The sequence below is a fragment of the Plectropomus leopardus genome, chromosome 11 (genome assembly GCF_008729295.1).
Source record: "Plectropomus leopardus isolate mb chromosome 11, YSFRI_Pleo_2.0, whole genome shotgun sequence".
Classification (NCBI taxonomy): domain Eukaryota; kingdom Metazoa; phylum Chordata; class Actinopteri; order Perciformes; family Serranidae; genus Plectropomus; species Plectropomus leopardus.
The window spans coordinates 26,583,166-26,594,437 of record NC_056473.1 but is presented as its reverse complement, the minus strand read 5'-3'; the positions used below and the strand labels follow the sequence as shown (position 1 = coordinate 26,594,437).

General features: G+C 38.4%; 1 protein-coding gene across 2 annotated transcripts; it reads left to right on the top strand.

Annotated features, from left to right (window-relative positions):
- Positions 1–2,345: 2,345 nt before the first annotated feature.
- cpt1b (carnitine palmitoyltransferase 1B (muscle)) lies at positions 2,346–10,951 on the top strand. Of its 2 annotated transcripts, none has more exons than XM_042495908.1 (17): positions 2,346–2,493; positions 4,272–4,430; positions 4,598–4,737; positions 4,924–5,095; positions 5,289–5,390; positions 6,161–6,298; positions 6,387–6,464; positions 7,366–7,473; positions 7,601–7,685; positions 7,991–8,186; positions 8,306–8,491; positions 9,199–9,304; positions 9,394–9,510; positions 9,602–9,766; positions 9,860–9,994; positions 10,494–10,646; positions 10,777–10,951. In XM_042495908.1, the coding sequence occupies exons 2-17, from the start codon at positions 4,290–4,292 to the stop codon at positions 10,897–10,899; spliced, it is 2,145 nt and encodes a 714-aa protein (XP_042351842.1). In that variant the 5' UTR covers positions 2,346–2,493; positions 4,272–4,289; the 3' UTR covers positions 10,900–10,951. The 2 variants fall into 2 exon arrangements, with proteins under 2 accessions (XP_042351842.1, XP_042351841.1); XM_042495907.1 differs by having other exon boundaries at positions 2,346–2,497.
- Positions 10,952–11,272: the final 321 nt, after the last annotated feature.

Genomic DNA, 11,272 nt, shown 5'->3' with positions numbered 1-11,272 from the left:
TCATTTGGAGCAATTTGTTTGGCTTATTTTGACTACTAAATAATCATTTTATTAGTTAACTTTACCTGTGTGTCTCCCTCTTTTTTGTCCAACCGAAGAGCTGAATTGTGACAAATGAGGTTCTTGTCTGAGAATCTAAAATTCACCACCCTGTTAAAAATGAAGTCTAGTCTTTGTGGTGATCTGGCCTGTTTTGTTCTGGTTGCTACCTCATGTAATCTTGGAAATACTGCGCTCACTCAGCATTTCGACTTGCTATTGAAGTGCTGGAGCTGAATCATTATCAACAGTGAAATAAAGCACACCTGCACACTGAAATCTGTGCAAATATCATCTTTACTATGCAAGATTTTAGTCAGAGACCTTCTTCAAGGCATAACAAGCAAGTGAAATCAACAGTATAAACAGCTGGGAGAACAACACTGGATTAGCCTTAATGCAGAACACCTGTGTCAATCACTGAGTCTTGAATAGCAAGGGAAAGTGACTATAAAATGAACATAGTGTTACTACAGAGACAATCAAACACCAAGCACAACATATTTACAAAATTTACCATTTACAATCAAATAGATCGAAAAGACGTTAGGCTTCAGCCATCATATAACAGAACAAAATCTTAAAATGTATTCATAATAAAAACACTCAGATCAAAACAATCTGTGCAATATATTGGTCAGAGCCAGCATATTGTCCATTTCAAAATAGACTCTCCTGGCTCACAAGGAAACTATCCTTGTGGCAACTGCTTAATGCATAACACCTGGAAAACCAATGTATTTAGACATCCAAAGACATGGCAAAAATTTCCAATAAGGGGAGTTTCACATATAATAAAAATAAACCTAATTTATGTCTTGAGATGCCCATGTGATAAACTTTTTGTTGGTAAAACTAAACAAACAAAAGATGTGAATTAGGCTTTAGCTTGTCGCCTCTGTGATCACCCTTATCATATCTGTTCCCTTAGGTTCCAGAGCATAAAGCAGGTTACGCTCCACAGATGAGGTGTGGACAGGAGCTTATGTCAGAGAGAGCTTTTTGGATCCATTCATTAGGAACACTGTAATCACTGGGTCTAAATGAGGATTCAGTCTCTGACCAAAGGCTTGCATAGTAAACATGATTTCTGCACAGATTTGAATGTGCAGAAGTGCTTTTTTCACTGTTGTTACTTCATGTAACACACACTGTCTTTCTCTGAGTTTGTCATTTGCATTAAAAATGTCATTAGTTGTTTCAAGAGAAGAAAAGACTTGTTTGAGGGACACTTGTTTTTAGTTTAAGGTGCAATAATTTTAATGTCTGATTTTTGAAGATATCAAAGTATCACAAGGATTCAGATTGTTTTTTTAAATAATTCATTTGATTGCGTTCCTAATTATAAAAAATCCCATGTAATTTGTTTTTAGTAACTGACTAAATATTGAAGTAATTTGACTCACCTGTGTTTAGAAGGGCATGCTGCAGTCTGACTTATAAAGCACAGTGTAACCTTTTTTTTTTTTGCAATGATTTGTTTATATTAACAGATGCTCAAATTAAAGTGCTGTTACAGTAAAAAAAAAAATATGTAAGATTTCCATTTGTGCTTTTGAAAATAACTAAGCAGAAAAAGACTCAAGAAGTATGTTGGCTATTTCAGTACCTTACTCCATTGTAAATTATTATAATTCCATTTAACCATGTTTCTATTTGCACTCTGGTATTTATCAGACTGCTTTTCCAGAAAATGGACTCAGTGATGTATATTCTGTATACATTTATTCACTGCTATTATTGCATGTATGTTAGATTCAAAATCCCAATGGGATATTTCTTGGTTAAGAAAGATTATTTATGAATAAGGACTATAAAATAAGTACTTCAAAGTTTTAAAATGACCTACAAAAATGTCACACAAGAAAGAAAATATTAACCATCTTTGATAGATAAAAAACATTCTGTCCCATTTTGTAACACGTAAATCGAGAAAGTCCCAACATTTGAATCTGTTGACGATAAAATCTTAGAAAATCAAATCTTAGTGTTGTATGCAGTTATTCTTATCACACTATTATATTCTTATTATCACAGCTTGCACTCCCAGCCACAGGAAGGAAACGTCACATTGCTCTCAGTTACATCCAAACACACAGCACTGCAGCAGATTCAGTTACACAGCAGAGACCCCAAGGCACACAAGGCTTGGCACTGTCTATGTCTGGAGTCTGGTTACCAAAAAAAAAGCATGTCACGGGTGAGAGAGGAACAGGCGGAGAGAGAGAGAGAGAGTGAGCATGAGTGTGGTGTTGGGGAAGGGGGAGAGAGGGAGGGTTGGAAAGCACAGGGGACAACAGCTCTGATCTCACTACCTGAGGAAAGCCACATCAAGGGCACTGGAGTCACACAGAGCATACAAGTCTGAGTACAGAGGAATTTCACTGCCTCACTGTCACAAACCAAAGTCACAGCTTTCCTTTGCCTGAGTGGATTAACTGACTCTGTTCTGACGTGGGTAAAGTATTGATCTGTCTTTATTTCTAATTCTTATTCAGATCTGCATGCTGTGTTATCTACAGAGGTTTCTCTGCTTGATTCTTGTTGTGCAAACTCCATGTTTTTACAAATATAGGCTGAAAAAGCTAAAATCTTAAAGTGTGTTGTTTGTTGTGTTATGCCATGTGTGTAAAAAAAAAAAAACAGGTGAATATCATGATGGGGAAGTTAAATGACCAGCAGTAGTCATTTCATTTTAGTGAAAATAACTGTCGACCTTGAAATTGTCTATTAGATACCAAACAATGTTCATTAATGTCACTGGGTTTAGCAGTCATCTGTTGGTTGTGCTCTGTGTTTATATTTTCATGCCCATCTGAGGTCTAGCACATGCTCAGCCGGTGTACTGCTATATCTGGCTGTTGAACTTTGTCCCACTTGGTGACTGTTCAGTCATATGACATGGAAAAAGTAATCCTATACCCGTCTGCCTTGGTCATTACATGGAGTGATTTATTAACCCCAAATATTTTCATTTGGAATGCCATATAGGCATTGGATTTAAAAGACAAAGACTGGACCCTTTCAACTTTATAACGTGCATTTTGTCATGCAAAAATCTATGAATCCTGTATCAGTAGCCTTCCCTATCACATTTTGAGCAAACACTACAGACGTCACAACTTTCTTTCAAATAAAGTCCATACTGTGCGTCAGATATGTGAAAGTTGAAGCAGGTTTTTTATTCATTCTTGTAAAATTAGTCAAAAAAATGTAGATATCAGATCATTTTTACTTATTGGTATAGTAATGGTGAATGGAATACCAAAGGATTCTAAAACAAATGCATGGTACAATGAAGATTTGTTTCTTTGCAGCAAATTTCTCCTTTGGAGAACATGTAGGAATAAAAGTGTACTCTCTGATCTTTAAAGGAATACTTCACCCAAAAAAATACCTTTTATAAATCAGTTATGCATGTAATGTTACCTTGAATTCATGAATAACATGTAGTTTTTGTCATATGCTTCCACAGAAAACAGGGACCATGTTTAAAAACAACAAAACAATATGAAATTATCCAGTAACTTACTCATTTATTCAGTCATGTGCTAAGTGCTTCACAAACATGTATTTCCACTAAAACCTTAATGTTTAAAACTGAACTGAAAGTGTTACTATCTGTGCTCTCTTCAGAGTCAGACTCCACTCTTAAAATTTATGTACTGAGCATCCCACTGGATAAATGAGACTTCAGTTATTCTGCAGGAGTCTGTAAACTGATGTTCTGGTATAGTTTTGTTGTTATTAAATGTGGTTCCCAGTCAACCAGTAAATCAGTATGTTTGCCATTTTCTGTGGAGGCATGAGTAAAAAATGTTTTCTTCACGAATTCAAGCTAACAAGGCTTGACTAACTGATAAACAAATGGTCATTTTGTAGGTGAAGCGTTCCTTACTTCTTCTATACTGGAAGATACGAAATATAGACATTGAAATCTTGGGAGGAATGGCATCCAGAGTTTACAGGATTAAATAAGTATTTAGATGACATTAAAAGCATATAACGCCTTGTTAGAAATGAGCTTAAGACCTCATGGACTTTAAAAGTGATTTTAAAAAAATGATACAAACTTTACATAGAAATATATGGAGTAGTTAACCAGCTGTTAAAGTTTTCTGTATATTTCCATCAGCACCAACATCTTTTGCTAAACTTTTTTATTCTTTTTCAGGGTCATAATTTCCAGTTTAAAAAACCTGATGACTTAAAAAGCTTCTCTTTTATTTCAGTGTTAGTGCTATTCGGAGATGGCTGAGGCCCATCAGGCAGTGGGCTTCCAGTTCACTGTGCGCCCAGATGGCGTGGACCTTAAACTGAGTCAGGAGGTCATCAAAAACATCTACTTGTCTGGAGTGACAGCATGGAAGAAGCGAGCCATTCAGTTCAAGGTACATTTGCCAACACTTCAGATGTAGCTTTTGTTATCAGTGCTTAAAATGTGGCGTCACTCAGTAAGATTACAAACAAGCTGTGATTTTCATTCATTCATCATCTGAATAAAACACAGACTCTGATGACTGTGTTTATATTGAATCTTGTTGCCTTTCATTCACAGAATGGTGTATTGGCTGGAGTTTATCCTGCCAGTCCATCCAGTTGGCTGATAGTTGTGATCGCCATGATGAGTTCCTTGTACATCCGCATAGACCCTTCACTAGGAATGATGGACGCAATCAAGGAAAACCTACCACACAGGTCAGAAATCTCCTGCAACCATTGTTATGTCCTCCCTTGTGGTGGCTCAGTTTTTAAGTATTCTTCTGGATGTTTAGGTTTTTTCAAATGAGCAGTAATCCAGTTGTTTAAACGCAAAGTTATTCTGCAGTTTTTGATACCACACCTTCTTGCTGACAAAGGCATCGTTGTGCCTTTTCTGAGCAGAGACTATATGTCAGTGCAGACCCGAGCAGTGCTGAGCGCCATCCTGTTTGCCACGGGGCTGTGGCTGTTCCTCATCTACCTCTTGAGATACACTCTCAAAGCTCTACTCTCGTACCATGGATGGATTTTCGAATCCCATGGGAAAATGAGCACGTCTACCAAAGTGTGGCTGGTGCGTTTGTCAATCTGTAATTCATTCACTCTGCCTGAATCTTTAAATCAAAATCTCTTGCTATCATTGCACAATCTTTTCCCCATCCCTCACTTAGTACAGAGGATATGGTTGATTCTTCTTTGTCATCAGGGATAATCTAGTGTACTATAATATGTGTATGATTTTCTCTGTGTTGTCTGTGTGTTACCAGAGCCTGGTGAAGATGTTCTCAGGGCGGAGGCCGCTGCTCTACAGTTTCCAGGCCTCGTTACCCAGGCTTCCTGTGCCCAGTGTGGATGATACAATTCGCAGGGTGTGAAATTACACAGCACCTATGACCACAAACACACATGCGGCTTCTTGAAATTAATGACATGGAAACACACCAAATTAGGGATGTACTATAATATCGGCACATCATTGATATCGGCAGATATTGGCTTTAAAATGAAATATTGGAGTTAGCTAACATGCTGATTTCTGCCCATATCACAAACAGATTTCTTTTTTTTATTGATAAAGAGAACAAGAACAAAACATCAACCCTAAGTTGAAGTATTTTTCTTATTTTGCAAAACGGGAAAATGGGAAATATATATATCAGGAAAATGTGGATATATCGATATTGGTTATTGGCCAAATTATTTTTTTTTATATTGGTATATTGTATATCGGCAAAAAATCCAATATCGTTCATCCCTACACTAAATGCATGCATTTTATTTAGGGTAACCTGACATCTATATATCACTATTTGTCATGTTATCTCTTAATAACTTCATTACTACCATTTAAAACATTTACACCAACATCTAAATCTATCTTGCACACAGTGAATTCTTTTCAAACCATGTGATGAATGTAACTTGTTAGACCATACAGTCATAGTTCACCTGTACCACCATCTGCTGTTCTAGCTGCCTTCCTGCACCTTGTAAATGATACAGTAGTATATTAAAATGTGCTGGATGTCTTCCAGGTTTTCTGTTTGTGTATCTCAGCTGCTCTATTTTACCAGCTGTGTTTCTACATAACACTGCTCCTTTGTCCTGACAACAAACACCCACCCCCCACCCCCCACAGTACCTGGAGTCAGTCCGTCCCCTGCTGGACAGTGAACAGTACAACCAAATGGAGATTTTGGCTAATGACTTCAAAGATTCCAAAGCAGCCCGGCTACAGAGATACCTGAACTTAAAATCCTGGTGGGCAACAAATTATGTGAGTAGTGTTAACAAGTGATTAACAGTGGAACTCAAATTCAATTGAATTATAATGTTGTACGATAATGATGTGTTATCTTCTGTAGGTGAGTGACTGGTGGGAAGAGTACATCTACCTCAGGGGCAGGAGTCCTATCATGGTGAACAGCAACTACTATATTATGGTAAGACAGACTGTCATTAAGTCAGCCTGTAATACCAGTGGAATGTATTAGTAATATTATTTTTTTAATCATATCATTACAAAAATGATACTGAAAAAGGTGTGAAAATAGCACATAAATTGAACTTTTTTTTTAAGAGAAGTACTAAATGATGAAAAATCTTTAATTCTTCACCAAACTTGTCATGAGCGTTTCCAAATGGTATTATTGTTGGCGTTACTCTTGCAAAGACATGTGGATCGCTTACCATTTAAGAGCCAATCAATGATCAGTTTCCACAGTAATTTTAATTGTTCCAATCTCTGCCATTTCCACTACTGGGGATACTAAAGAACTTGAAGAACTACAAAGAACTTACACTAATGTTCTTTGGTAATTGGGGATACCCACCAATAACTACTGTCCAAAACAAAAGCACTATCGTCTTCCTGTTTCGGTTGCACAGTGATTGACACACTTCCTTTGTGCCGTAAATCTTGATTTTCTTGGGAGATGGAAGCCCGTGGCAAATCTGCGAATCCTAGGATGGCAAAGGAGTGTCCTACTCTCCCTGTGGGTGGCCAGAACTAATTTCCTTCACTGGTTTGATTGGTTAGGTTTTCACAAGAGGAGTGGAACTGGTTAGGGTTAGAGTAAAAATATCAGATCCTAGGATTTGCAAATTCGCCACCCAGTACAGAATTACACTGTGAAATCGAGGCGTATAGGGAACCCATCTAAACGCTGGAAGTATTATTATTCTATAGCTTTGATATTGTACGCTCAACATTTACTTCATACAGATAAATTAAAGCAAAAACCTTTATTTTCACTTAAATAATATGTAATTTAAATTTGTTCTGCTTTCTGTTTCTGTGTGTTGACTGGATATGTCTGCGTTGTCTTTGTGGTGAATGTTTAGGACCTCTTGTACTTGACCCCCACTCACCGACAGGCTGCGCGGGCAGGGAATATGGTTCATGCCATGCTGCAGTACAGACGCAAACTGGAACGTGGTGAACATGCACCGGTAATGCTTACTGCGACTTAAGCACTGCTCTTCTCTAACCTTAATTTAGTTAAGCTACATTGTAACTGTAAAACTGTGCATACTTAATCCTTCTCTGTGTTGATTTCTTTGTCTTTTTTGTTCCCAGCTGAGGGCTTTAGGGACTGTTCCTATGTGTTCCACTCAGATGGAAAGGATATTTAACACAACCCGCATCCCTGGGATTGAAACAGGTAAACAGCTGACCTGGGTTCACACCTGAGATCATAACACAGTTTTTCAATGAGCTGTTAAATCACTAATTGAGTTTTGAAAGTGCAAAGGCTTAAAAATTTCAGGCTGCTGTGCTCCAGTGCTGGTTTAACCTCTAAACAAGAGCTAAGGATTATGTATGTGGGATAAAGGGAGCATTCACCAGTCTATTTGTACAAAGAGATTATACCAGTTCCTCATATTCTACAATTTAAATTTGCTCTCTGTAACTTTCCTCTTATTTCGGCCACCTCTGTCCACCCGTGCTTCCTTTTCTTGTTGGCAGATATTGTGCAGCACCTGACTGACCGTAAGCACCTGGTTGTCTACCACAAGGGCCGTTTCTTCAAAGTGTGGCTGTATACAGGAGGACGCCACCTCTTACCCAGTGAACTTGAGATGCAGTTTCAAAGGATCCTCAATGACACGTCAGAGCCCCAGCCAGGAGAGCTCAAATTAGCTGCCCTGACTGCAGGAAATAGGTCTATGATCACACACACACACACACACACACACACACACACACACAAACACACACAGATGCACAAGACACATGCTCCAAATAAGATGGAAATGGTCTTACTCTGACATCCCCTTTTAGAGTTCCATGGGCTCGAGCTCGGATCAAATATTTCAGCCAGGGTGGAAACAAAGTGTCTCTGGACGCCATTGAGTCAGCTGCCTTCTTCCTGTCACTCGATGATGAGCCGCAGGGTTATGACCCTGCAAAGACCAACTCACTTGACAGTTATGCCAAGTCCCTGCTTCATGGAAAATGTTACGACAGGTATGTAGAGAAGTGAGGGGAAGATCTCTGCTGTTAGCTGCAGCAGTGGTTAGATTTTTTGCAGTGGTGGACAAAGTACACAGCCCTATTAGTTGAGTGAAAGTATAGATACGTCAATACAAGTGACAGTTGCTGAGTCAAATAATTACTTGAGTTAAAGTAGTAGAGTACCTGCTTTTAAAAATACTTAAGTAATCAAAATACTTAAAAAAAACATCCTCAACTCAGTGTTATATACTGTCAAAATACATTTACAGAACCTAATGACTATACCAACCAACTGAATGCACTGACTTGCTTGTAGACCTGTAGAATGAAAAGCTTGTTGAATATGATGCAAAGCCTAAAAAATGCTCATAGAAACACAATTTTACAAAAGGACCACCCCTACAATTTTCTTTTTCTTCTTTAAATCTAATTTATTTATTTATTTTTAATTTTTGTATTTTATTTGCCCATTCCAAATAGTGCATGAGCAACATAGAGGTGCAGAGCCATGACTATGACAAACAAACCATGTACAGTTTATGAACTTTTGCATTTTGGAAAAGGAAAAAAAATCATTTGCAGATTTCAAAGCAAATGTTATGAGAAACAATAAAATTTAGTGGTGTCAAAAGTACAATATTTCAAATGTAGTGGAGTCAAAGTAATACATTTCCACATGCAAAAAAACTTTTTAAAAATCGCTATTTCTTTTTCAACAGGTGGTTTGACAAGTCTTTCACCTTGATCTCTTATCCAAATGGCAAAATGGGTATAAACACTGAACATTCTTGGGCTGATGCTCCAATTGTAGGACATATGTGGGAGGTAAAAAACAAAGTGGGCTGATATTGTATATGTCAAGCAATGATTCAAAATTTGCAGATATGTTCAGACAGCATTTTCTGTTTGTGTAGTATGTCCTTGCAACAGACTGCTTCCATCTTGGCTACACAGAGGAGGGACACTGTAAAGGGGACGTGAACAAAGGCCTGCCTCATCCCACTCGACTACAGTGGCAGATTCCAAAGGAGGTAAAGCAGAGCCTTAAATCATGCACTACAATTAAAATATTTTTTGTTTTCCAAAACGAACCAGAGTGATTTTCTGTTTCCCCTCTCTTAGTGCCAAGAGGTCATTGAGACTTCATATCTGTCAGCCAAGCAGATAGCTGATGACGTCGACTTCCATGGCCATCTGTTTACTGAGTTTGGAAAAGGACTGATCAAGAAGTGCAGGTGCAGCCCCGATGCTTTCATTCAGCTGGCCCTGCAGCTGGCACAGTTCAGGGTAGGGCTTGACATTACTGACATTATTGTGATGCAATAAGTTTGATTCTATCATCCACCATCACTAAATGACTTCAATTCATCTGCGTTTTAGGACCAGAGAGTGTTCTGTCTGACGTATGAGTCGTCAATGACTCGAATGTTCAGAGACGGTCGAACAGAAACGGTACGCTCCTGCACTTCTGAGGCTGTTGCATTTGTCAGAGCCATGGAGGATGCAAGTGCAACAGTAAGCAGAACACAACAACAGAACACATAGAAACATTTAAATAAATCAGGAACACACAAAATAATACCAGATACGTCTGTTAAATTATGTGCTGTGGATTTGAACAATGTATACCTGATCATCATGCATTTGTATTAGTAGGTGGGTTCAATGGTGTTGAGGACATTAAAGCCCTTTACTAGACAAGACTTTGGACATATCTGGTGTTAAATGTGTGGTTTCGGGGTGAAACATGTCTAGATACATGGTGTGTATCTAGACCCTTGCTGCAAGTGTAAGAGGTCACATTTTGAGAGGGCATGCTGTGAAAGGTCATGTTGTTCTGCGTAGGACTTGGTCACCAGAACCTAGGGACACTGTGTCTCTGTATGTTATTGCCCTGGACTCTGAACTATCTGATGTTCTTGTTAGGTTAAGCTGACACTTTAGCAGAAATAAGGTCATTTTGTTGTTAATGTCATATATGTTACTCTTTTGTGCTGGTTGTTTTTGTGATAAGAATGCCGAGAGACATGCCCTGTTTCGGAAGGCAGCAGATAAGCATCAAAACATGTATCGCCTGGCCATGACAGGTTCTGGTATCGATCGCCACCTCTTCTGTCTCTACATAGTATCCAAATACCTCGGTGTTGACTCACCATTTCTTAAGAAGGTTAGAGCTACTGTAATCTCTTTATCTTTTTTTTTTTTGCTTTCTATTTCTCAATTTTTACCACTAAACCTACCTTTCACAATCTTTCTCCTTTCCTATCTGCTCTAACATTCAGTATCTTTTCTTTTAGGTGCTTTCCGAGCCCTGGAAGTTGTCTACTAGCCAAACTCCACAGCAGCAGCTCAATTTAGTTGACATCAACAAGTTTCCTAAATATGTGGGTGCTGGTGGTGGATTCGGCCCAGTGAGTTAAATAGCCTTATATTAGAGATGTGCACAAGTTACCCAGTCATAATGTTTTGTCACAATGTTTCATAATGTCCTTATCAGGATTCACTATAATAACAATAATATTAGGGTACTTAACTCACTGGGCCGAATCCACCACCAGCACCCACATATTTAGGAAACTTGTTGATGTCAACTAAATTGAGCTGCTGCTGTGGAGTTTGGCTAGTAGACAACTTCCAGGGCTCGGAAAGCACCTAAAAGAAAAGATACGGTATGGTGTGTCTTATATAATTGTGGGGGAAAATCTCATCACATTCCACATTTCCAGCAAGTTCTCCAGCCCCGACACAGTAAGGACACAACATGAGAGCAATGCATACTGAAGACCCACATGT